Source organism: Leiobunum rupestre, chromosome 9, assembly GCF_980474605.1.
Source record: "Leiobunum rupestre chromosome 9, qqLeiRupe1.1.hap1, whole genome shotgun sequence".
Classification (NCBI taxonomy): domain Eukaryota; kingdom Metazoa; phylum Arthropoda; class Arachnida; order Opiliones; family Sclerosomatidae; genus Leiobunum; species Leiobunum rupestre.
Window position 1 is genome coordinate 13,936,588 of NC_143392.1, and position 24,965 is coordinate 13,961,552.

The window sequence follows — 24,965 nt, forward strand, 5'->3', positions numbered from 1 at the left end:
CTATCAATATATTTAAAATACCTATCAATATATTTAAAATACCTATCAATATATTTAAAATACCTATCAATATATTTAAAATTTCTATACATATATTTAAAATACCTATCAATATAATTAAAATACCTATACATATATTTAAAATGCCTATAAATATATTTAAAATACCTATAAATATTTATAAAAAACCTATAAATATATTTAAAATACCTATAAATCTATTTAAAATACCTATAAATTTAATTAAAATACCTATAAATATATTTAAAATACCTATAAATATATTTAAAATACCTATCAATATATTTAAAATACCTATCAATATATTTAAAATACCTATCAATATATTTAAAATACCTATCAATATATTTAAAACACCTATCAATATATTTAAAATACCTATCAATATATTTAAAATACCTATCAATATATTTAAAATACCTATCAATATATTTAAAATACCTATCAATATATTTAAAATACCTATCAATATATTTAAAATACCTATCAATATATTTAAAATTTCTATACATATATTTAAAATACCTATCAATATAATTAAAATACCTATACATATATTTAAAATGCCTATAAATATATTTAAAATACCTATAAATATTTATAAAAAACCTATAAATATATTTAAAATACCTATAAATCTATTTAAAATACCTATAAATTTAATTAAAATACCTATAAATATATTTAAAATACCTATCAATATATTTAAAATACCTATCAATATATTTAAAATACCTATCAATATATTTAAAATACCTATCAATATATTTAAAATACCTATCAATATATTTAAAACACCTATCAATATATTTAAAATACCTATCAATATATTTAAAATACCTATCAATATATTTAAAATACCTATCAATATATTTAAAATACCTATCAATATATTTAAAATACCTATCAATATATTTAAAATACCTATCAATATATTTAAAATACCTATCAATATATTTAAAATACCTATCAATATATTTAAAATACCTATCAATATATTTAAAATACCTATCAATATATTTAAAATACCTATCAATATATTTAAAATACCTATCAATATATTTAAAATACCTATCAATATATTTAAAATACCTATCAATATATTTAAAATACCTATCAATATATTTAAAATACCTATCAATATATTTAAAATACCTATCAATATATTTAAAATACCTATCAATATATTTAAAATACCTATCAATATATTTAAAATACCTATCAATATATAATAATAATAATAATTAAAATACCTATCAATATATTTAAAATACCTATCAATATATAATAATAATAATAATTAAAATACCTATCAATATATTTAAAATACCTATAAATATAATTAAAATACCTATAAATATAATTAAAATACCTATAAATATAATTAAAATACCTATACATATATTTAAAATACTTATTAATCTATTTGAAATACCTATCAATTTATTTAAAATACCTATAAATATATTGAGAATACCTATCAATATATTTAGAATACCTATCAATATATTTAGAATACCTATCAATATATTTAGAATACCTACAATATATTTAGAATACGAAAAAAAGCAGTGAAATAGTTTTGAGCGGGGTTGATGATTAATCGACGTTTTTCGATCGAGGTCACTGAGTTTTAGTTTCGCGATCTCTCTAAAACTAAAGTGGAATAGATTGTTCTGTTTTCTTCGCAGTCGTGGGATCCGCCTCAGAATAAAACGGTCAAAGAGGTCATGGACACGTGGACGAAACAGATGGGATACCCGTATCTCAGCGTTAAGTTCGACACTGACCTCAAAAAGGCCAAAGTCAGCCAAGAGCGCTTCTTGCTGAACCCCGACAGCTCCTCTTCAGAAACCAACACTTCCCCTTACAAGTAAGAAGCCTGATAACTCCTTCTCGAAAGGAAACCTTTCACTAACAAGGAGAGTACCCGAAGTGTTTATTGACGATTTTGTTCAAAGTCAGGCGTAATGTAGACCTATATGAAATTTCGCAAAAGGAGACGTTGTACTACCCATTCGATTTGCCATGGCCACCGAAAATGTTTTGGCTCACTTAAAACAAAAATAGGATTTTTTCCTTATTTTACCCAAAAAGTGTTACAAATTTACCCCGAAAAATGTTCCAATTTACTCAAACTTGATGAAATTTACCTAAATGTGGTCCAAATTTCCCATTTCGTGATTTTCAAATTTAAAAATAAATTCGTGAAACCGAGAAAATCCCATGCTATTTTAAATGGAGATTTTTTGTTTTAGTGGTCAAAAACATTTTCGGTGGCCATGGCAAATCGAATGGGTAGTGCAACGTCTCCTTTTGGGAAATTTCATATCTCATATAGGTCTACATTACGCCCGACTTTGAACAAAATCGGCAATAAACACCTCTAAAATATTTGAGATAATTTCTTTTGGTATTTGTAGTTGAGCAATCGATTTTTATTGGGGATGCTCAAGTAATCATTTGGGGGCCCTAAGCATCCCCTGGCGCACTCCCCATATACGGGCCTAGCAAGAATGCATTTATATATAATTAGGGAGAATTACTATGTTTGAAACGATCTGGGGCATCATGGTCGAATTTTCCATCAACACTAGGGAGACGTCAGTTCGAGGGGTCGGACATTTGTACAAAATCCCGTACACTTCGCAAGAAATCTCCGACGAAATCGCGAAATCGCTGACGAAATCGCGAAATCTCCGACGAAATCGCGAAATCTCCGACGAAATCGCGAAATCTTCGACGAAATCGCGAAATCTCCGACGAAACCGCGAAATCTCCGACGAAAGCGCGAAATCTCCGACGAAATCGCGAAATCTTCGACGAAATCGCGAAATCTCCGACGAAACCGCGAAATCTCCGACGAAATCGCGAAATCTTTGATGAAATCCCGAAATCTTTGACGAAATCGCGAAATCTCAGACGAAATCGCGAAATCTCAGACGAAATCGCGAAATCTTCGACGAAATCGCGAAATCTTTGACGAAATCGCGAAATCTTCGACGAAATCGCGAAATCTTTGACGAAATCGCGAAATCTTCGACGAAATCGCGAAATCTTTGACGAAATCGCGAAATCTGATGAAATCGCGAAATCTTCGACGAAATCGCGAAATCTCCGACGAAATCGCGAAATCTTTGATGAAATCCCGAAATCTTTGACGAAATCGCGAAATCTCTGACGAAATCGCGAAATCTTTGACGAAATCGCGAAATCTCAGACGAAATCGCGAAATCTCAGACGAAATCGCGAAATCTTTGACGAAATCGCGAAATCTCAGACGAAATCGCGAAATCTTTGACGAAATCGCGAAATCTCAGACGAAATCGCGAAATCTCAGACGAAATCGCGAAATCTTTGACGAAATCGCGAAATCTCAGACGAAATCGCGAAATCTCAGACGAAATCGCGAAATCTTTGACGAAATCGCGAAATCTGATGAAATCGCGAAATCTCCGACGAAACCGCGAAATCTTTGATGAAATCCCGAAATATTTGACGAAATCGCGAAATCTCTGACGAAATCGCGAAATCTTTGACGAAATCGCGAAATCTCTGACGAAATCGCGAAATCTTTGACGAAATCGCGAAATCTCAGACGAAATCGCGAAATCTCAGACGAAATCGCGAAATCTTTGACGAAATCGCGAAATCTGATGAAATCGCGAAATCTCCGACGAAATCGCGAAATCTCCGACGAAACCGCGAAATCTTTGATGAAATCCCGAAATATTTGACGAAATCGCGAAATCTCTGACGAAATCGCGAAATCTCCGACGAAATCGCGAAATCTTTGATGAAATCCCGAAATCTTTGACGAAATCGCGAAATCTCAGACGAAATCGCGAAATCTCAGACGAAATCGCGAAATCTTTGACGAAATCGCGAAATCTGATGAAATCGCGAAATCTCCGACGAAATCGCGAAATCTCCGACGAAACCGCGAAATCTTTGATGAAATCCCGAAATATTTGACGAAATCGCGAAATCTCTGACGAAATCGCGAAATCTCCGACGAAATCGCGAAATCTTTGATGAAATCCCGAAATCTTCGACGAAATCGCGAAATCTCCGACGAAACCGCGAAATCTCCGACGAAATCGCGAAATCTTTGATGAAATCCCGAAATATTTGACGAAATCGCGAAATCTCTGACGAAATCGCGAAATCTCCGACGAAATCGCGAAATCTTTGATGAAATCCCGAAATCTTCGACGAAATCGCGAAATCTCCGACGAAACCGCGAAATCTCCGACGAAATCGCGAAATCTTTGATGAAATCCCGAAATCTTTGACGAAATCGCGAAATCTCAGACGAAATCGCGAAATCTCAGACGAAATCGCGAAATCTTCGACGAAATCGCGAAATCTTTGACGAAATCGCGAAATCTGATGAAATCGCGAAATCTTCGACGAAATCGCGAAATCTCCGACGAAATCGCGAAATCTTTGATGAAATCCCGAAATCTTTGACGAAATCGCGAAATCTCTGACGAAATCGCGAAATCTCTGACGAAATCGCGAAATCTTTGACGAAATCGCGAAATCTCAGACGAAATCGCGAAATCTCAGACGAAATCGCGAAATCTTTGACGAAATCGCGAAATCTCAGACGAAATCGCGAAATCTCAGACGAAATCGCGAAATCTTTGACGAAATCGCGAAATCTCAGACGAAATCGCGAAATCTCAGACGAAATCGCGAAATCTTTGACGAAATCGCGAAATCTGATGAAATCGCGAAATCTCCGACGAAATCGCGAAATCTCCGACGAAACCGCGAAATCTTTGATGAAATCCCGAAATATTTGACGAAATCGCGAAATCTCTGACGAAATCGCGAAATCTCCGACGAAATCGCGAAATCTTTGATGAAATCCCGAAATCTTTGACGAAATCGCGAAATCTCAGACGAAATCGCGAAATCTCAGACGAAATCGCGAAATCTTTGACGAAATCGCGAAATCTGATGAAATCGCGAAATCTCCGACGAAATCGCGAAATCTCCGACGAAACCGCGAAATCTTTGATGAAATCCCGAAATATTTGACGAAATCGCGAAATCTCTGACGAAATCGCGAAATCTCCGACGAAATCGCGAAATCTTTGATGAAATCCCGAAATCTTCGACGAAATCGCGAAATCTCCGACGAAACCGCGAAATCTCCGACGAAATCGCGAAATCTTTGATGAAATCCCGAAATATTTGACGAAATCGCGAAATCTCTGACGAAATCGCGAAATCTCCGACGAAATCGCGAAATCTTTGATGAAATCCCGAAATCTTCGACGAAATCGCGAAATCTCCGACGAAACCGCGAAATCTCCGACGAAATCGCGAAATCTTTGATGAAATCCCGAAATCTTTGACGAAATCGCGAAATCTCAGACGAAATCGCGAAATCTCAGACGAAATCGCGAAATCTTCGACGAAATCGCGAAATCTTTGACGAAATCGCGAAATCTGATGAAATCGCGAAATCTTCGACGAAATCGCGAAATCTCCGACGAAATCGCGAAATCTTTGATGAAATCCCGAAATCTTTGACGAAATCGCGAAATCTCTGACGAAATCGCGAAATCTTTGACGAAATCGCGAAATCTCAGACGAAATCGCGAAATCTCAGACGAAATCGCGAAATCTTTGACGAAATCGCGAAATCTCAGACGAAATCGCGAAATCTCAGACGAAATCGCGAAATCTTTGACGAAATCGCGAAATCTCAGACGAAATCGCGAAATCTCAGACGAAATCGCGAAATCTTTGACGAAATCGCGAAATCTCAGACGAAATCGCGAAATCTCAGACGAAATCGCGAAATCTTTGACGAAATCGCGAAATCTGATGAAATCGCGAAATCTCCGACGAAACCGCGAAATCTTTGATGAAATCCCGAAATATTTGACGAAATCGCGAAATCTTTGACGAAATCGCGAAATCTCAGACGAAATCGCGAAATCTCAGACGAAATCGCGAAATCTTTGACGAAATCGCGAAATCTCAGACGAAATCGCGAAATCTCAGACGAAATCGCGAAATCTTTGACGAAATCGCGAAATCTGATGAAATCGCGAAATCTCCGACGAAATCGCGAAATCTCCGACGAAACCGCGAAATCTTTGATGAAATCCCGAAATATTTGACGAAATCGCGAAATCTCTGACGAAATCGCGAAATCTCCGACGAAATCGCGAAATCTTTGATGAAATCCCGAAATCTTTGACGAAATCGCGAAATCTCAGACGAAATCGCGAAATCTCAGACGAAATCGCGAAATCTTTGACGAAATCGCGAAATCTGATGAAATCGCGAAATCTCCGACGAAATCGCGAAATCTCCGACGAAACCGCGAAATCTTTGATGAAATCCCGAAATATTTGACGAAATCGCGAAATCTCTGACGAAATCGCGAAATCTCCGACGAAATCGCGAAATCTTTGATGAAATCCCGAAATCTTCGACGAAATCGCGAAATCTCCGACGAAACCGCGAAATCTCCGACGAAATCGCGAAATCTTTGATGAAATCCCGAAATATTTGACGAAATCGCGAAATCTCTGACGAAATCGCGAAATCTCCGACGAAATCGCGAAATCTTTGATGAAATCCCGAAATCTTCGACGAAATCGCGAAATCTCCGACGAAACCGCGAAATCTCCGACGAAATCGCGAAATCTTTGATGAAATCCCGAAATCTTTGACGAAATCGCGAAATCTCAGACGAAATCGCGAAATCTCAGACGAAATCGCGAAATCTTCGACGAAATCGCGAAATCTTTGACGAAATCGCGAAATCTGATGAAATCGCGAAATCTTCGACGAAATCGCGAAATCTCCGACGAAATCGCGAAATCTTTGATGAAATCCCGAAATCTTTGACGAAATCGCGAAATCTCTGACGAAATCGCGAAATCTTTGACGAAATCGCGAAATCTCAGACGAAATCGCGAAATCTCAGACGAAATCGCGAAATCTTTGACGAAATCGCGAAATCTCAGACGAAATCGCGAAATCTTTGACGAAATCGCGAAATCTCAGACGAAATCGCGAAATCTTTGACGAAATCGCGAAATCTGATGAAATCGCGAAATCTCCGACGAAACCGCGAAATCTTTGATGAAATCCCGAAATATTTGACGAAATCCCGAAATATTTGACGAAATCGCGAAATCTCTGACGAAATCGCGAAATCTTTGACGAAATCGCGAAATCTCTGACGAAATCGCGAAATCTTTGACGAAATCGCGAAATCTCAGACGAAATCGCGAAATCTCAGACGAAATCGCGAAATCTTTGACGAAATCGCGAAATCTGATGAAATCGCGAAATCTCCGACGAAATCGCGAAATCTCCGACGAAACCGCGAAATCTTTGATGAAATCCCGAAATATTTGACGAAATCGCGAAATCTCTGACGAAATCGCGAAATCTTTGACGAAATCGCGAAATCTCTGACGAAATCGCGAAATCTTTGACGAAATCGCGAAATATTTAACGAAATCGCGAAATCACAGATTTCGAAATCCCGTACGCTTTTTTTGGGAATGTCCGACCCCTCGCGTCAGTTTTAGGGAACCAATCAGATTCTGTTCTGATTAGATTTGGTTTATGGGGACGGAGTTTACTCTTCGAGCGTGATGGGGATTGGGAGGAACGCTAAAAATAGTCATTATCCCTTAGGAGAAATAAGTACTCTTGACTTCAGTTTTGAGCTAGGCTTAAGTCCACTTTGTTCCGGGTATTAAGAAAACTATCGGCTTTGCTTTCTTAAGTACGAGCGGGTTTTTGCGACACGTTTTATTAGAAATTAGACGAGCCTTTATCGTTCGAGCACGCTTTTGTTTGGGTTTTTCTCTTCTTTGATGTAGCTTTTCATTCACGATTTAAAAGATTACTATCTTGGAACGCGTTTAACCGTATAAAAATCTTCAAAGCCTTCTTTAAAAGGCTGTAAAATATTCTTTTAATTCACCGACACGTACCCGCCATTCAAATAATTTAAATTGCTCCGACTAAACCAGAAGTAAATTATGAAATATCGCTCAGAATCGGAGGGCGTTTTCCTGATGAAAATGATGAGAAAATCGTGTCCAATAAAAGCTAATTTCCATTCCCGTCTTTCGGAATTGTGGGTAAAGCTATTTCTATGTATAAAAAATGGTTTCATAAAAACAATTTTTTTTTCGGCTTAGAAGCGCGCAAATTTTGCAATTCGAGTTTAAAATTTAACTTCATAAGGAAAACGCCTCCAACACGGGGAGTATAGCAGTCTGATAACTTCGGTTAATTTACTTCTGACGAAACGTAATGAGAAACGTCTAATTAGGCCCGTACGAAATTTATAAAAGTCGCTAGAAAAAATCTACCCACTGAAAAATGAATGAAAATTTAACTTCATCACTTTTATATTAGTACGGACAATTTATTTTACAAACTTAAAATATTTTTTTCCCCTTCGCAGTTATACGTGGAAGGTTCCAATTCAAATTGGTTACAAAGGAAAAGAGTTTGAGTATATGTTGGATGATAAAGAAGGTAAGGGTTCTTTTTCACTAGTAACTCTTTCCGACTCCCTAGACTGTCTTTTCTCTGATTCGGAAAAATCAATTTCGATTCGGCCTCATTTCCTTCGAAAAAGATTTTTCACTTTTTACGTCTCTCTAATGTTTCTTTTTCCGACGAAGGCGAACTTGATTTGGACCAGCTAAGCGCTTCTTCGCTCACCGGTATTAAACTGAATTCGGGACAATCCGGATACTATCTGGTCAACTACGAAGAATCCGTCTGGGACAACTGGGCCAAGGCATTACTCGACAATTCAACCGTAAGTTATTCCCTTCTTAGGACTATCTAAGCAAACTTTGATTCTTTTATTTCAAAATTGACTTTTACGGTTGGGCTAGAAATATATTTGAAAGTGCCGAAAATCAAAATATACAAAAGCGTGCTCTGTTAACGATCAATCTTAGTATATTTTTTATTTTAATGGCCTTAGCGTTGAAAAGACTAGTTGATTTAGTTGTAAGTTTTTATAGTCATTTCTAGCGAGTATTAGCAAGAATGTATTGAAGTTACTAAGAATATTTCAGCATAGCATTAACCCCTGGTACCATCCTCGCAGCTTTTGCGGAGAAAGTTCGTCTGCATTTAAGGGGCATTCAAAGACATACCATATAGCAAACTTGAATGGGAAAGCGGACGAATTTAAGCTACAAAAATAATAATAATAATAAAATTCTTTTTATTGGATATCCTTTTAAATCACAAGATTTGTTTACAAAAGGGTCCACAAATTTTAAATTAAAATACACTTATAAGAATTTAATAATTAGTCACAAAAAAGTAATTTAAGTCAATATATCAGAGATGGCTGCCTTGAACTTATTTATACTATCAAGAGTTTTATATTTATAATTGATACTATTCCATAGCTTAATGCCGTTAAATTTAGTGCTTTTATCTCTAAGAGATGTTTGAAAGGTTTCAACGTAAAAATTATTATCAGCACCCCTGGTAGTATTCAAAATAGAGGGACATGAAAACCACTCCAGTATATAGTCAATGGTTCGTAGAGTTTTCACTCTAAACATAAAAATAAGTAGGGCTTGTTTATAAGAATAAGACAGAGTATTAAAGTTAAGAGTGGCGCGAGCTTGTGTAGAAGATCTTTTAACAAAGGCTGCGAGGATGGGAATCAGAATCCTGTAGTCCCAAAACCGCGCCTAAAACCCGGAAATAGGAAGACCCAATTTTAGATTTATCCTCGATATTTTTCTTGTACTTAAAGCAAGTGTCGACTCTATCGTTGCCCTCTGTAGTTTTGATTGGGTTTATGCAACGAAGATGGCTATGATTGCTTAGATCGCCGGGAAGGTGCTTCCATCTATTATCAACTTTCAAAAACGTATTGTAATTTATTTGAAAGTCAACGATTACGCCAATCCAAGCTAAGTTGACTGCGCACGTGATTACGCAAAGCCAATCAAAGGAAGGGGTACGTCGAGGCACCTACTTTTGAGGGAATAATTTGCTTGCTCAACTTGTTTCAATTTCGACTCAACTCTACGTTAGTGACATTTCTCGTTCGCCAATGATACTAACCTTAAAATAGGAGCCGACACTTGCTTTAAAAGAAACCAAATTAGGATTTTCGTCCTGTAAAGACTCGCCTTTTTAATTTTAAACTTTCAGTGAAATCATCTCTTTGATCTTTTTTAAAAATATTTTAGTTTCTTTTGATTGTAAAATAGATGTAAAGCGGAAAATAACTCCCAAAGTCTTAAAATAAGAGGATTTATATTGCTAAAGTCGAATACTTTTAAAAAGGAACGAAAACTTCGGATATTCTCTTGATATTTTGATAATTCAGCGAAATTCCAAATCTTAAGATCCCTCCCACCGCGTCATACGCCAGAAATAATAGACTGAATCCACACCATCCATCGTACCTCATTTTGGTCACTTTAATTGAAATTTCTGCGTTATAAAATAGCTTAGTTCTTTGAGTTTTCTCTTGGCAGTTTTATTTAACTTTAAGAGGTTCGAATACGACGCTATACCAGTAATCCTACAAAATGTCAGACTTTCTTTGCCCAGCCTGAGTGAAAGGAAGGGGATTTTATGTGAAATTATTAACCACTCCCTCTATTGCAAATAAATAGAAGCTCGTGAAAAAATGAGAAAAAAATGGTGAGGTCGATTTATTTATTAAAATAATTTAATACAATTTATTTACTTTTATAACTTAAAATGTAAATCTTTACTCAATGTAAATAACCTAGATGGCCCTCCTGCGAAATAATGATAAATTTTGTGAAAGTGAGTCTGACTTAATCTAACCTGCTAAAGTTGAATAACCATGCTTTTAGTTTCAACGAATTTTCGCTAAAAATCAATATGAAAATCTTCATCCGCCGCACAATTAAACCCACAAGCTTCGTCTTTCCATTAATCTGGTTCCTTCACATCCTCTTCCCCTATAAACAAACTTCTCCCTGAACACCGGAGTGCTGCGGATTGAACACTTTTACAGGAGTCTTAGTCCAATATTGAAATATTTTTGCAATGAATTTTCGATTAATTATTATTAAGATGAATAATGATAAATTATTTCACATCATAAAATATAAAACTGTGTCTCTACTTTTATATGATTGCACTATAAAATTATCTTCCCGATGAAATAAAGAAATAAAATAAAATTGCTTTCTTCCACTTGTTTAAGTTTTTAGAGCAAATAGTGGACAGAAAAAGTAAGAACGTACAGTTCTAAAGACTCGACAAGGCTTAAAAATCACAAATAAGGGATGAAAGAATTTTCGCGGAAGTAAAGAAAGGTCTTATCTCTATTTTGTTCCTTAATGGAGAAGGATTTTAGTTCCAGTAACTCTCTTAAGTTTTTTATTTACGCTCGTGTGTATTCTACACACCCATCTAGTCGTTAAAATAGTTTTCAACATTTTAATACAATAGACAATGTTTGACAAGGAAAAGATCATTTCATGCCATTAAAGGTTGATTTTTAAATTACCAAAGTCTTACCAGATGGCAATAAGAGCTGGAAATTTTAAATTATTGAAACATTCCCAAAAAAAATATTTATTTTGTGTTTTTTTTTTATGCGGAACCTAATAGTTTGAAACGTAGAAATTCTAAATTACCGAAACATTCTAATACATATTTTATTTCAAGTTTCTTTTTATGAATTTTTGTTTATTGTTTTTATATAAAACATTGATTAAAATGGTACTGCAATAAGTAGGTAAGTATTTATTCAATCCCTGGAGCTAAATAAGGTGTATTTGGACTAAACCTGTGGCTACTTGCGCGTAAAATAACATATTAAAAAGTTTTAAAATAACTGTATTTATTTTGTAGAATGTTTAAAATTTAAAAATATTCATATTTAAAAACTGATAGAATTTCGTGTTATTCAGGTAATATTTAAAACTTTTAATTTGTAACATTAAGTCTCATTACCTAAATAATTAAAACTCTTCCAAAATACTTTAAACACTAGATGAATGTTCGATTTATTCACGGAAAAATTGGGTTTATATTTAAAGCAAGTGTCGGCTCGACGTGAAGTAGCTCTTTTTTCAACAGATGTCACTAGCATCGAAATAAAAACAAGATAGTTAAGCTACATTTTAACCCAAAAGGCGGGTACTTATAGGTACCCCTCGCGTTGATTGGCTCGTTTGTAAATTGATCAATAGCATAAATTAAAGTAATTTAAACCATATATTTTATATGGCATATATAGTTTAGGTTAAAGTCCACTTAATAGAGTATAAGAGGTCTAAGGGCACAAATCGTCTCAATTTAGTCCCTTACCTCTATGTAAAATACCCTTTGTTTATAAATAAAATTGAAAATTGAAAATTAAATATAGTTCTCTACAATGGCTAACTGACGACGGTATCATTTGGCTATTTTAAATATTAGCTTCCTTTTCCATAAATAGATGGCACCACGCTCTCCAGTAAAGTCGTTTTTTTCGAAGAATCTGATAGATTCATGGCAGCGCGTCATCAAAGTTGGTCTTATCTACAGTTGGTTACCATGGTAACTACGGAGCTAATTTGTTCGGAGTTCCGGCGGGAAGTGGGTAAACGCTATAGGCTACGCGTGAGGCCGTTATTCCGAATCTAGGGCACGAGGTTTATATTAATTTTTGGTAGAAGTAAATACATTCTTGATCAAGGTTAATTACGAAGCCTTCATAATGAAAATTGAAATGGTCATTCTCTCTGACAAGGAGACATCCCGAAGTGTTTCTCCCCGATTTTTTTCAAACTCTGGGGTTAAGTAGACCTTCATGTACCTTGATAGCTCTTAAAGGGAAAAGCTTCAATGGCCATTCGTTTTCCCATAACAACAAAAAACGTTTTTTCACAACTCAAGTTTGAGCCTCTACGTAAAATAGTATGGGAAAATCACGGTTTGCCAAAAACGATAAAATTCGGTAAAATCGATAAAAATCGGTAAAACCAATAGGCCTTTCCATAAAATAAGCTACGCTTGCTGAACTTGTTTTTATGTAGCTCATTCGTCACGAAATACGTAGAAGTTCAGTTCAGTTTATGCTTAAAAACAGGGTGTCTCGTCAAATTTACTCTTATGTCCAGGGTTTTTCTTAGTAAAACTTCATCGATACGTCACCCGTGACGCAGCAGCAACATCAAAACAAGAAGGCCAATGTTACTTTATAGAAAGGCCTATTACCCAATTTTATCAATTTTGCCCAATTATTTCGCCTAAATTTTAGTTTTTTAATTTTTTGAAAATCGTGATTTTCCCCATGCCATTTTACGTAAAGAAAGTTTGAACTTGAGTTATGAAAAAACGTTTTTTGTTGTTATGGGAAAACGAATGGCTATTGAAACTTTTCACTTTAGGAGCTTTCAAGGTACATGAAGGTCTACTTAACCACCGAGTTTGAATAAAAATCGTGGAGAAAAACCTAGTGAGGTCTCCTTAAAAGTATAATTAAATACGTTATTTGCGTGGTGTTCTTTTTTCCATAGAAATGTTGTTTTAATTGGGTTGTTTAATTCGTTTTTGACGCAGATGGTATCGGGAAACGATCGGTCGAACCTTTTATCGGACGCCTTCTTGTTGTCTCGCGCCGGCCACCTGAACTACTCCGTCGCCCTCGAGTTGTCGAAATATCTGAAAAAGGAGAACGACTTCATACCGTGGACCACCGCCAAAGGAGAACTGACTTTCGTCAGCAATTTAATCGACTCTGACCCCGAAACTCACGATCAAATGACGGTGAGATTACACTTTTCGCTTCGTTCTAAGTTGCCGCGTTTTCAACTTTTCCTAATGACGTACGATCGAACCAATGAATGGGAAACTGAAATCCTTTGTCCATAGACCTACTTTACGTTCTGTTTCCGCCCCGACTATCTTCGGAACAAAGGTCGCCGATCATTTTCACCTTTGACACTCTTCTCCATTGTTTCAAAACTTTTGTTTTTTTTTTGTAAAATAAAATGTTGGATATTGGGAATAATGTAAATTCAATTCTTAAACCTCCTCATTAGATTAAAATTTCTTTAAGCTTTAAGCTTTATATTTAATGGAAGATAAATTTGATTTGGGTCCTTTTGATGAAAGTGCACTTGATCGAGATTTAAAAGCGGTTCCTATATGATCAAAATGAAAAAAAGAAAAAGAAAACCAAGTTCTAAAGATCGACAAATCAATACAATATGTTGTGTTTAAAATTTTTAAACCAAAACACTTATCTTAACTCTTTGGTTGTTCAAAGAACTTATATAATTCTCTATAATCTAACATAGCCCGCAACGTTTGAAGTTTTGTCAAACAGTGCAGTAATTAAAACTACGGTTTCTGTTGATAAAATACGCGACAGTAGATTAGCCCATAATTAAAAGGGATAACATAGCTAAACTCTTAACAAATTTGAAGAAATTAAAAAAATTACTAATAACTCGTACTAATAGGTCTTCGAGCAAACAAAGAGACGCGAATCTCGGATCAAATAGATCTTCGAGTAATAAACTACATAAAAATTTAATAAAATAGCCAGAAATTCCAACGGTAGACCGGTTTCGTCCTATTTGGGACTCATCAGTACCGTGCGGGAAATCTGGCTGGCGACTGTTATATCTAAAAGAGAAACTAAGCCTTAAAGGTGGATGCACACATAGCCTTCGCGCGCGAAATTTCGCTGGCAAATCGCGTCGCGTCGCGTGACTTAAATAGAATGGAAGTCATGGCGCATGGGCGCGTGCGCAAAAATTCGCAGGCGAAATCGCTTGCGAACCGTATGTGTGTTTGGGCCTTTAACATTAGAAATTCAAGACGCGTTGCAAATCGCCAGCCAGATTTCCCGCACGGTACTGATGAGTTCCAAATAGAACGATAACGGTCTACCGTTGGAATTTCTGGCTATTTTATTTAGTTTTTATGTAGTTTATCACTTGAAGATCAATTTGATCCGAGATTCGCGTCTTTTTGTTTGCTCGAAGGCCTATCGGTACGAGTTATTAGTAAGTTTTTTTAATTCCTTCAAATTTGTTTATAGGGTTTAGCTATATTATCCCTTTTAATTATGGACTAATCTACTTTTTCGCGTATTTTATCATCCTTTGCCTAGTCCATAGGCGGTTTCTTCTAACTTAACTTACGGTTTCTGTCACGTTGGTCGCTCAAATGATCACGCTTAAAAAACGTTTCGATCAAATGAACTTCCCTTTCGATCAAAGGGATCCTCTTTCGATCAAAGGGATCCTCTTTCGATCGTTTGGAATACCGTTAATTGATCTGAGATATTGTATTGAATCGAATCATTATTTTCAGAAATATTTGCACGATTTGACTGAGGATATCTACGACGAACTCGGGTGGGACGACGCCTATGGTCAAGTATATCTTAAAAGGTAATTGTAATTCCTCAATTAAAGGAGGTGTTAATGAACCGAAATAAAATTTTGTTGAGGTTAACGGTAATAGTTAGTGTAGGGAGCTGTTGGCTCGCGTGGCATGATGGGCTTGCCACCACCCTCCTACGCATTGTAACGTAGACCTAAGTTATACTCGAATTACTATATACCGAACCGTGAATTGGTCGTGGAAGAAATCGCTGAATACATTAGTTCTATGGGAGAGTCTAACTTATTAAAATTATTAGCTTACGATATTAATGAAAACGAATTAAATTGGATAAAGCGACTAAATTCAATAGTCAGGAATATTAAAATTAGTACTCGGAATTGATTATTCATTATTGACGAATTTTCCGATAAATAAATTTGGCGAAAATTAAGAACATATATAGTGAGTGTAGGGAGCTGTTGGCTCGCGTGGCTGGCCACCACCCTCCTTGTAACTCGGCCACCTGAATTAATGGCTTCAAAAGTCGCTTGATGACTTAGGCCTAAGGTGGTGCCTTGGGTATTAGCCTAACTGATTATTATTAAAAACAAAATCCTATTGAATTCTAAAATCGAAAAACTAAACACCATTTGAATTAATCGATTAATGATCTTAGGCGACTTCGAAGTGGCGTGGTCGATCTAGCTTGCAAATCGGGCAACGAGAAGTGCCTGAAGGAGGCGTCTCAGAAACTGGAGGAATTTATCCGCGACAGCACGCCGTAAGTAATTTCACCATCAATCAATTTTGGCTTTTGGCGTACCAGTTTAGGCCAATAAGTAAAGAGCGGGAAGGGGAAAGTACGCGACAACGAACTCGGCCACTAAGTTAACGAGGTTTTTCCTCTTCTTGGTCCTCTTCGAAAGGCTCCCGTCAGCCCTCAGATCCTTGGTGTTCCGATACGGTCTCTCCCACAACGACTCACTCTGGGACCCTTTGTGGAAACTCTACTTGACCGAAACTTCTTCGCAAGCTCAAAGAGATCTTATTTACGGTCTCGCCTACACTCAAAACAAAGATCAGCTCAAAAAGTAAGTGGCTAACTGGATTTTTTTACGGGAACGTACGAGCTTAGATATCGGAACCCGGAAACGCGATAAATACAATTGGGTTTGGCGAGTTATTGCTAACGGTAATGGGGTGTTAGAACAGGCCGCCAGATCTATCGCTTGCCTTTATAATTATGTTTCACGTAAGTGTGTCAGTTCAATATCTTCCGACTTGTTTCATTTTTACCGAGAACCATTTATAAAATTATTGATGGACTTCAAACAAAGACTTGGCCTTATAAGCGCTCTTTGCCTTGTGTTTGAGCGCGTGAAGGGAGTCTAATCGAGAATCGGCAGTAGGTGGTTTTTTTTTTCGCCTGTCCGAGGACAAAAAGTGTAAACTTTTTACCCTAAAACGTTTTATTCGCGTGTCCTCGGGGTAAGATTTACCCTGTCCCGAATTTTGTTCGCTGGTTCCAAAGCTCTAAGGTTACACTTTTTACTCCTCTTCGAAAGGAGGTGTAGAGGGAGTAATCTAGCTTATATAGAAAATTCTTCTGCTTAAATTTTGATTCACGGAAACATGACTGGTTTTGAACAACATCTTCACACGTGGCAAGCTTTTAATAACGAAAAGTTAAGTTAAGATAAATGCTATTTAATGACTTTAAAAGTCACTTGTTGACTTAGGCCTTAGGTGGGGCCTTGGGTATTAGCCTAGCTGATTATTATTATTAAATAAATTAGAAAAATGAGTCATATAATTGATGACCTCACCACTGGTCGCCATCTTAAAACAAAACTACGGTTGCTACGGCAAATAAATAACCTTTAACCTGTAACTACTCCCTTCTTACTCCAACTCGTTTTTTTCGTCAAGATAGAATTGGAGTAAAATGACGTCATAGGGCTACACTTTTTAACCTGCTCAAAAAACCCAGAACAGGCGGAAAAAACACCTATTATGATCATTTGCTTTTAAAGTTGGGATGTTTTACCGTTAGAGGCGCTGGTCACTCTTAGGGAACATAATTATTTACTTATGGTATTACCTAAAGTCGTGTCACTTGATTTCTAAGAACCCAATTTGACAGTTTTTATACATAATTGTAGAAGTGAAGAGAAGCACATTGTGAAAAACTAAATTAAAAGAGACTTAAAACGGTTTTAAAATTCACAATTTATTTATTTAAAAATCCCTGAAGAAGGAGGAAGAGTTCCTCCGAAACGTTGGATTTTTAAATAAATAAATTGTGAATTTTAAAACCGTTTTAAGTCTCTTTTCATAATTGTAGAGTTATAGTTGCACTAATGTAATCTTTTTAAGAGGACTAAGAATGCTTAATTTAATGGAAACGTTTTCCTTATGAGGAACGTTTTATCAAAATAAAATTTAGGCTCAATTACCTGCAGAAAGGCGTAGGGGCGTGGTTTTTCTTCCAGGGAATCACCGCGTGAACACAGGCCCGACAAGAGAGCGGGGAAGCCGTTACAAATTACCGGGGCCGGTGCAGCTTAGGAAAAAGGATAGTTATCTCCAGTAGCAACGGCTCTCTTGGGGCCCAATTTTTCTATTTTACACGGTGCCCCAATTCACATATTACATACAGGGAACAAACCTTTAGAAACCGCCATCGAGTATAAAATTTTAATTTTGTATTTCTACACTAGATTACGCCAGCTTGGATATTTTGGCGCAAAATTTGGAAAAAATTATTATATTTATTATATAATTTAAGTGCTATTTCAAGCTGAAAGTTTATATAAAATATTTTAGAAAATATAGTTGTACAAAATTTCAGCTTTTAAATAACCACAATTTAAATTAGACTTTCACGGGTTTTATCATTTTTGATATTTCTGATTGTAAACAGATGGCGCCATCTAGTAACAAGTAGATTATTAAAAATGTACACACAATGGCGGTACTCCTGTAAAAGGGTCTTCTCCCTTCTTATACGCGTATTGGTGTTACGCGCTGTTCACATATTCTTTGTTGATTGAAAATAATTGATATGACCTTGGTTTCCTTCAGTTACATAGAATTAGCCAAAGAACACGTTAGAAGCCAAGATTTCCTAACGGTGGTCAACAACATCGCCAATAACCCGAAAGGATTGCAAATCTCCTGGGATTTCGTCCGCGACGAATGGGATTATTTAGTCAATAAGTACGTCATCTTCATTTTAAAGGCCGACTACATAAATCTTCGGTTTACTCTGTCTTTCACTGGAAGTAGGCTGACTGCATGGCACACGTGTATTGCAGTAACCCTACTTCCAATGAAAAACAGAGTAAACCGAAGATCTATGTAGTCGGCCTTTAAGTACACTCGTCATCTTTTCTTAAACTACAACTGATTCCTTCGTTAAATTCGTGAAATCGCAGATACACAATCAACGACCGATCTCTGGGTTCTTCAGTCTTATCCATTTGCAATCATTTCAAAACGCAAGAACGACTTAACGAGGTAAAGAACCGTTTAGAATTCTTTTACAGGGAGCTAAGAGTTAAGAGGACGGCGGAATTAATTTCGATTTAACTTAATAACTCTCCCCAGATGAACGTTTTCTTCGGAAAGTACCCCGACGCGGGCGCCGGCAAGTCCGCCAGAGAAGAGGCCTTGGAAGTCGTTCAGGGTAACATCAAATGGGTTACCTCCTACTTACCCATCGTCCGAGAATGGCTCAAGAATAATTTCCACTCCTAAGTTTCCAAGTGCGCGCTGTGTATAAAAAAACCCACTTCAAACGACCTTATATAATGTACCGCGCTTGTTCCAAGACATTCCTTTTGTCCAAGAAAGAAGGTGAAGTTAACATTCTTCTTTGCTTTCGAGGGGGAGCGATGAAAGCCGACAATTTCTTTGAAATTGGTCCCACGTAAAGAAAACAATCTCGAGAAACAATTCTTATCCGAAGCTGACTAAAACTTAGACAGTCTACCGGTGTCGTAATTAAAGTTGACGATGGCCTTTTAAAGGTCTGTTCGCACGAACCAACATTTTTAGACAACTTTGTTGGTGAGCGCAGTTTTTGATTAGCCCCCAAAATTACGCAACATAAAAATCACATTTACCTAAAGGGCCTTATAACACAATAGGGACTTGGCAGTACTACGTCAAAGTTTTTTTTTGCAATAGTTTTTATTGTGGGGAGAAAAATGTTACCACAATGGCGGCCATGGCCAAAGCTGCGGAGTGCCAAGTCTCTATTATTGATTCGCCATTGCTTACTACATAAGCTTCAGAACTACAAATTATATCAACTTAATTTAATAAAAGTGATCAAGAATCATATTTTTATAATAAATTGTGTTCGAAAGTTATTAGTGTTAAATATCTGTAGCTACGATTTGGCCGTAAAACCGGTCATTCTTCAAAACGTGGACAACAATAGCTTTTGTCTGCCTAAGACATTGTGGACGTTTTTACGACAAGTAGCGATTCGGTTTAGGGGCTCTTGTTGGCCAACAATTGTTGCATCGTGTGAATAGGTCTTAAGTGTGTTAGAATCCAGGGTAAATGAAAATTTATTACTCATGGATACGTTGCTTTTATTCGCCACTAACACGTCGGTAGTAACTCAAAGGCTTAACGCTTCAAAGTGAATTGACGGCTTTTAAAATTCATTTTGCGCGTGAAAATACCTCTACATGTTATGGTCATAAAAGCACGCAAAGAAGGCTGTTTGCCCAAGACATGTAGCTGTAGTGTCGCGCGCTAAAACGTAATTTCAAAATCCGTCAATAAAAGCTTTAATAAGATACTTCCACAAATTTTGAGTTTGGGGATTTTGAGAATATATGATTTTAATTACCTGGAAACTGTATTTCTGTCTGGTTATAATGATTTTACGAGTAAGGGTTCCCCAAGTAGTCCTGGCAATTTCGCTTTCAAGCATTGTTTAAAATTTATAGCAAATCGAAGGAATTCACTTTTGAAAACCAACCGCGTTTATTCCAGAGATATTAATTTGGTGGAGGTCCTTGGTAGGTTTTAAGGAATTTTCGTTTTACAATCAATCTTTATTGGAGTATTACCATTAATTAACTATAAAATTATAAATAATATTAATTTCAATTATAATAATAATTATTATTAATAATAATTAAGTAATTAATACGCATCAACGAATTTTAATAATAATTATTATTATAATTATGACCCAATGAGACACGCATCAATTAATTAATAATTACATTAATTCATAATTATAATTAATTATTTAATTAATAATTAATAATAATTACAATAATTATTTATAATTAATTAATTAATTAATTAATTAATAATTACAATAATTCTTTATAAATAATTAATTAATTAATAATTAATAATAATTACAATTATAATAATTAATTATTATTTAATTAATAGTTACAATAATTAATTAGTACAATCAATTATTATTTAATTAATAGTTACAATAATTAATTAGTATAATTAATTATGATTATTTAATTAATAGTTACAATAATTAATTAGTATAATTAATTATGAATATTTAATTAATAGTTACAATAATTAATTAGTATAATTATTATAATTAATTATTTAATTTTAATAATTACAATTAATTTCATGGACATTAAAATGTAATTTAATACGTTTCTTAAAACTTTTGTGGTTTCCACAATTGACTGTGTTCCTGAGTTTACGCTTAAGTATAAACACATATTTGCATCATTTAGGCCAAAGCAAAATATATGATCATTTTGTAAATATGACTGAAAATTTATATTTAAAAAAAAACTAGTTTATCATTGTACGTAGTCAAGAATTATTAAATAAGAGTGTAATTAATAGTTATATTTTTTACACATTTATGAGATTGTCTAGTTGTTGATATCTTTTTCAAGCGCGTGTAAATAGATGTAGTTATTATATTTATGATTTTCGTTAAAATTATTATTGTTTCGGATTAATTCATCCTGAAATTGGCTATTTTTATCACGGTGCCAAAAATACTACGATGTAAAATTTATAATATGCCTGTTTTATATTTTTTCTAAAAATAAAAGTTTTTTTTTAAGTGTTATTGTCTTATTTCAAATCAAATTTGATAAGTTTAATTTCAAGAAAATATAGCATACCATGTCAAAGATTTGTTGCCAGATAAAGGAATTTAATCGACGGAATATGTCAAATCGATAACTATAAGGCATTCTATTCCCAATCTGTTGATCGGTTTACAATGAATTCAGATTAGTTTGGAGTTCAAACTATCTGATTTGCATTTTTAACATAAATACAGATAACCTGATATCTGATCCTTCAAAATTATTTGTTTAGTTCAGATAACTGTCATCTGAGAAAGTGGTGTCTCCCCCTATCGTAGCAGAAACGCGAAATATTTTAATTTTATCAACTAGCCAACTAGGCTAATACCCACGGCACCACCTTAGGCCTAAGTCATCAAGCGACTTTTAAAGCCATTAATTCAGGTGGCCGGGTTACAATGCGTAGGAGGGTGGTGGCAAGACCCGCAAGCTACGCGAGCCAACAGCTCCCTACACTAACTATTACCGTTAACCTCAACAAGTTTTTAGGGAAGTAGAAACCGAAGAACTCGGGGGAAACCCCTTAAACCAGTGGGGAGAGTTTGCAAACTCAACGCAGAAAGAATGGTTCCGAGTTTTCACTCACGAGGAGTGTACCCGAGGTGTAAATCACCGATTTTGATGAAACTCGGGGGGTATGTAGACCTTGGGGTAACATGAATTTTTACCAAGGGAAATGTTACGCTGGGCTTCCGTTTTGCTATGGCAACCGAAAATGTTTTTGACAACATAAAATGAAAAAATCTACATTTAAAAAAGCATGGGATTTTCTCGGTTTCACAGGGGGGCTACTTGATGGATTTCACCCAAAATTGTTAAAATTTAGCATTTTAGTTGAAATTTTAATTTTAATTTTAACTTTGGGTTTTCAAACATTTTGAAACCGTGAAAATCCCATGCTTTTTTAAATGTAGATTTTTTCATTTTAAGTTGTCAAAAACATTTTCGGTTGCCATAGCAAAACGGAAGCCCAGCGTAACATTTCCCTTGGTAAAAATTCATGTTACCCCAAGGTCTACATACCCCCCGAGTTTCATCAAAATCGGTGATTTACACCTCGGGTACACTCCTCGTCAGTGCCACGAGCTGGGATCGAATCCGGCTCCTCTTGCTGCTAGGCGAAAGTGTTAGCCACTCCACCACGACACATAAATACAGACTTTTAATAATAGTACAGGCACCAAGAATGTATTTATTTATACTCCGGGAGAATGAATATGTCGAGATTATTTTTAGCGTTTCTCCAATTCCACCCGTTGGGGCCCCCGGTATGCTCCTCCACTTTAATAAAATCAAATAATACTGCAATCTCATTGGTTCTTAAAAATTACCTTTTTCGACGCGATTAACGCTGCTCCCCCCCCCCCTTAGCGTGACGGGGTTAGGGCCTCAACGTGTCCGTCGATAGTCTCGACATATTCATTCTACCTGAGTATAAATAAATACATTCTTGCAAAATTATCACACATCGGGCTGTATATAACCAGTTGTAACTAACGTGGAAGATTTTGTCTCCGAAATCGGTCAGACTATGTAAATATTGTAAAAAAGATTTTATAAATAAAAAAACCTTTTAAAATATATATATGCAAATGTAACGACGTCTTTTATTATTCCTAAAACTTAATAAAGAACTCTATCAAGAAAAAATAAAGCTGTCACCTATCGCCGCCATTTTCTAAGATGGCAGCCGTTTACTACAAATTTTCAAAAAATCATACCTTTGCAACGGAAATCGATAAAATAAAAGAACTTACGACAAATATATTCTTATGAGGAACTGTATTAAGAAAAAAATAACGCGCACCTATCGTCACCATTTTCCAAGATGGCCGCCGACTAATAAATAAATTGATAACCAAATTTTTCTTAATTCATAATAAAGCCATTTTTTATTTAAGACATGTCTACAAAACGTATAGGTTAAAAATTTGATTGAACACTTTTTTGAACATTTAACAGAATTAAATTAAGGGTTCGAACTCATTCTTTTCATCTTCGGCATTTAAGGAAATTGAGCCCGCATTATCACAGCTGTTTCCTCGACATGGCAGTGCATACGAGTCCAGCTTTTTTGCACTCGCATTTCCTTTTGCATGGAACTTTGCAAGCGCAGCTAACAAGCTCTAAAAGGTTATCTGGTGCTGGCGGGAGTGTAGTTACTACTGGGCTTAAATCACCGTTTGAATTCCGTTTCCATCCCCATTCTTCCGCGTTTAAGTCAACACCTTTCCATTTTTGTACTTGGAGATAACCCCTATAGGAATGCTGCCTTGCCGCTGCACTTGTTGGGGTAATTTTGCCAGTTCAAATGCCGATTTTAGAGACAAACGTGACACAGACCGATTATAGGAGTAATTTCTATACAGAAGTCTAGGGTATCTGTCTTTTGACCACCGTACAATGAAACTAGAAACTTTTCTCCAGCTGTGGCTATATCGTCGTGCGACTGATAAGGATAATTAAAAACCGACCCTAAATTTCGCAATTCTTTGTTGGCTTCAAGTACTTTTAAAGGGGAACGGTCAAGCTTTAACCAGTTAGATAGCGCTATAGCCCATTAAAAACTAAAATTTATGGGGAAAACCGCATAAAAAAATATTGAGTGGTTAAATTTTAATAAAATAAAGAAATTTCGGGAAATCGAAAAGCGCCCGTCCGCCGCGACACCTGGTGAGCAGTCGGTGAGACAGAAAAACAGAAGACGCAAAAAAATTGTTTTTCACGCGCGGCGCGTTCCAGTTATAAGAGACCTAAGCCTAAATTGCGCGATTTTAAAAGTTAGGATAGTTCGCGAATCGCTCATACGGGGTTAGGGCGCTGCCTACGTTAATCAAGGCCCGTGCGCGCTTTCGCGTAGAGGGGCGACGGTTAGGGAACGCGACTTCTTGTTTTTCTCTTTACTATACCGTTAGATGTCCCTTTTCGCAACCCAACATAAGGGATCTTCCTTTCATTTGCATTTGATAAGGCGGTAAAAGGGGTCATGTATTCATTTATTTTATACAGAACTAATTTATGAATAAGTTAGTTCTTGATTTTATTAATAATTATAAGAAGAAAATTATGACAGAAGACCAAATAAACCAATACGAATTTGGTATTAAAAGAGTTTAAAAAATTGTTTATTTTGATAAACAAAAATTTTATTTACACCTTCAAAACCTTCCTGGATAAAGGTTTATAATAAATTTTTTTCTTAGTTTCATATACATCTGAAGCATCACGAGCGTGGTTGTACATTAGCGGTCTTATATATTTATCTAATAATAATTTAGCAAGCTCTAAATGCCCAGAACAGTGGCATTTAAGTGGTTGAGAAAAATGTGGTAAAACAATTTGACAGTAAGTTGAAAGTACGAGGTTTTTAGGGAAAATATTAATTGAAAATTCAGCAAAGTCTGTTACGACTATCAGTAATGAAATTAAAAGCTTGCTTGGATACTTAAGACCTCCATTGTCCTGTTCTTTTATCAACTTCAG

General features: G+C 35.6%; 1 protein-coding gene across 1 annotated transcript in view; it reads left to right on the forward strand.

Moving 5' to 3' along the window:
- The window catches only part of LOC149926617 (uncharacterized), a 135,348-nt gene extending 115,316 nt beyond the window's left edge, over positions 1 to 20,032 (forward strand). The window contains exons 46-55 of the mRNA XM_090159542.1: positions 1,713 to 1,894; positions 8,483 to 8,556; positions 8,706 to 8,845; positions 13,594 to 13,800; positions 15,358 to 15,437; positions 16,049 to 16,153; positions 16,299 to 16,463; positions 18,457 to 18,591; positions 18,810 to 18,891; positions 18,982 to 20,032. Of these exons, the coding sequence (XP_090015668.1) occupies positions 1,713 to 1,894; positions 8,483 to 8,556; positions 8,706 to 8,845; positions 13,594 to 13,800; positions 15,358 to 15,437; positions 16,049 to 16,153; positions 16,299 to 16,463; positions 18,457 to 18,591; positions 18,810 to 18,891; positions 18,982 to 19,131 (1,320 nt within the window). The 3' untranslated portion in view covers positions 19,132 to 20,032. The remainder of the gene's footprint in view (positions 1 to 1,712; positions 1,895 to 8,482; positions 8,557 to 8,705; positions 8,846 to 13,593; positions 13,801 to 15,357; positions 15,438 to 16,048; positions 16,154 to 16,298; positions 16,464 to 18,456; positions 18,592 to 18,809; positions 18,892 to 18,981) is intronic.
- The last annotated feature ends 4,933 nt before the right edge of the window (positions 20,033 to 24,965 follow it).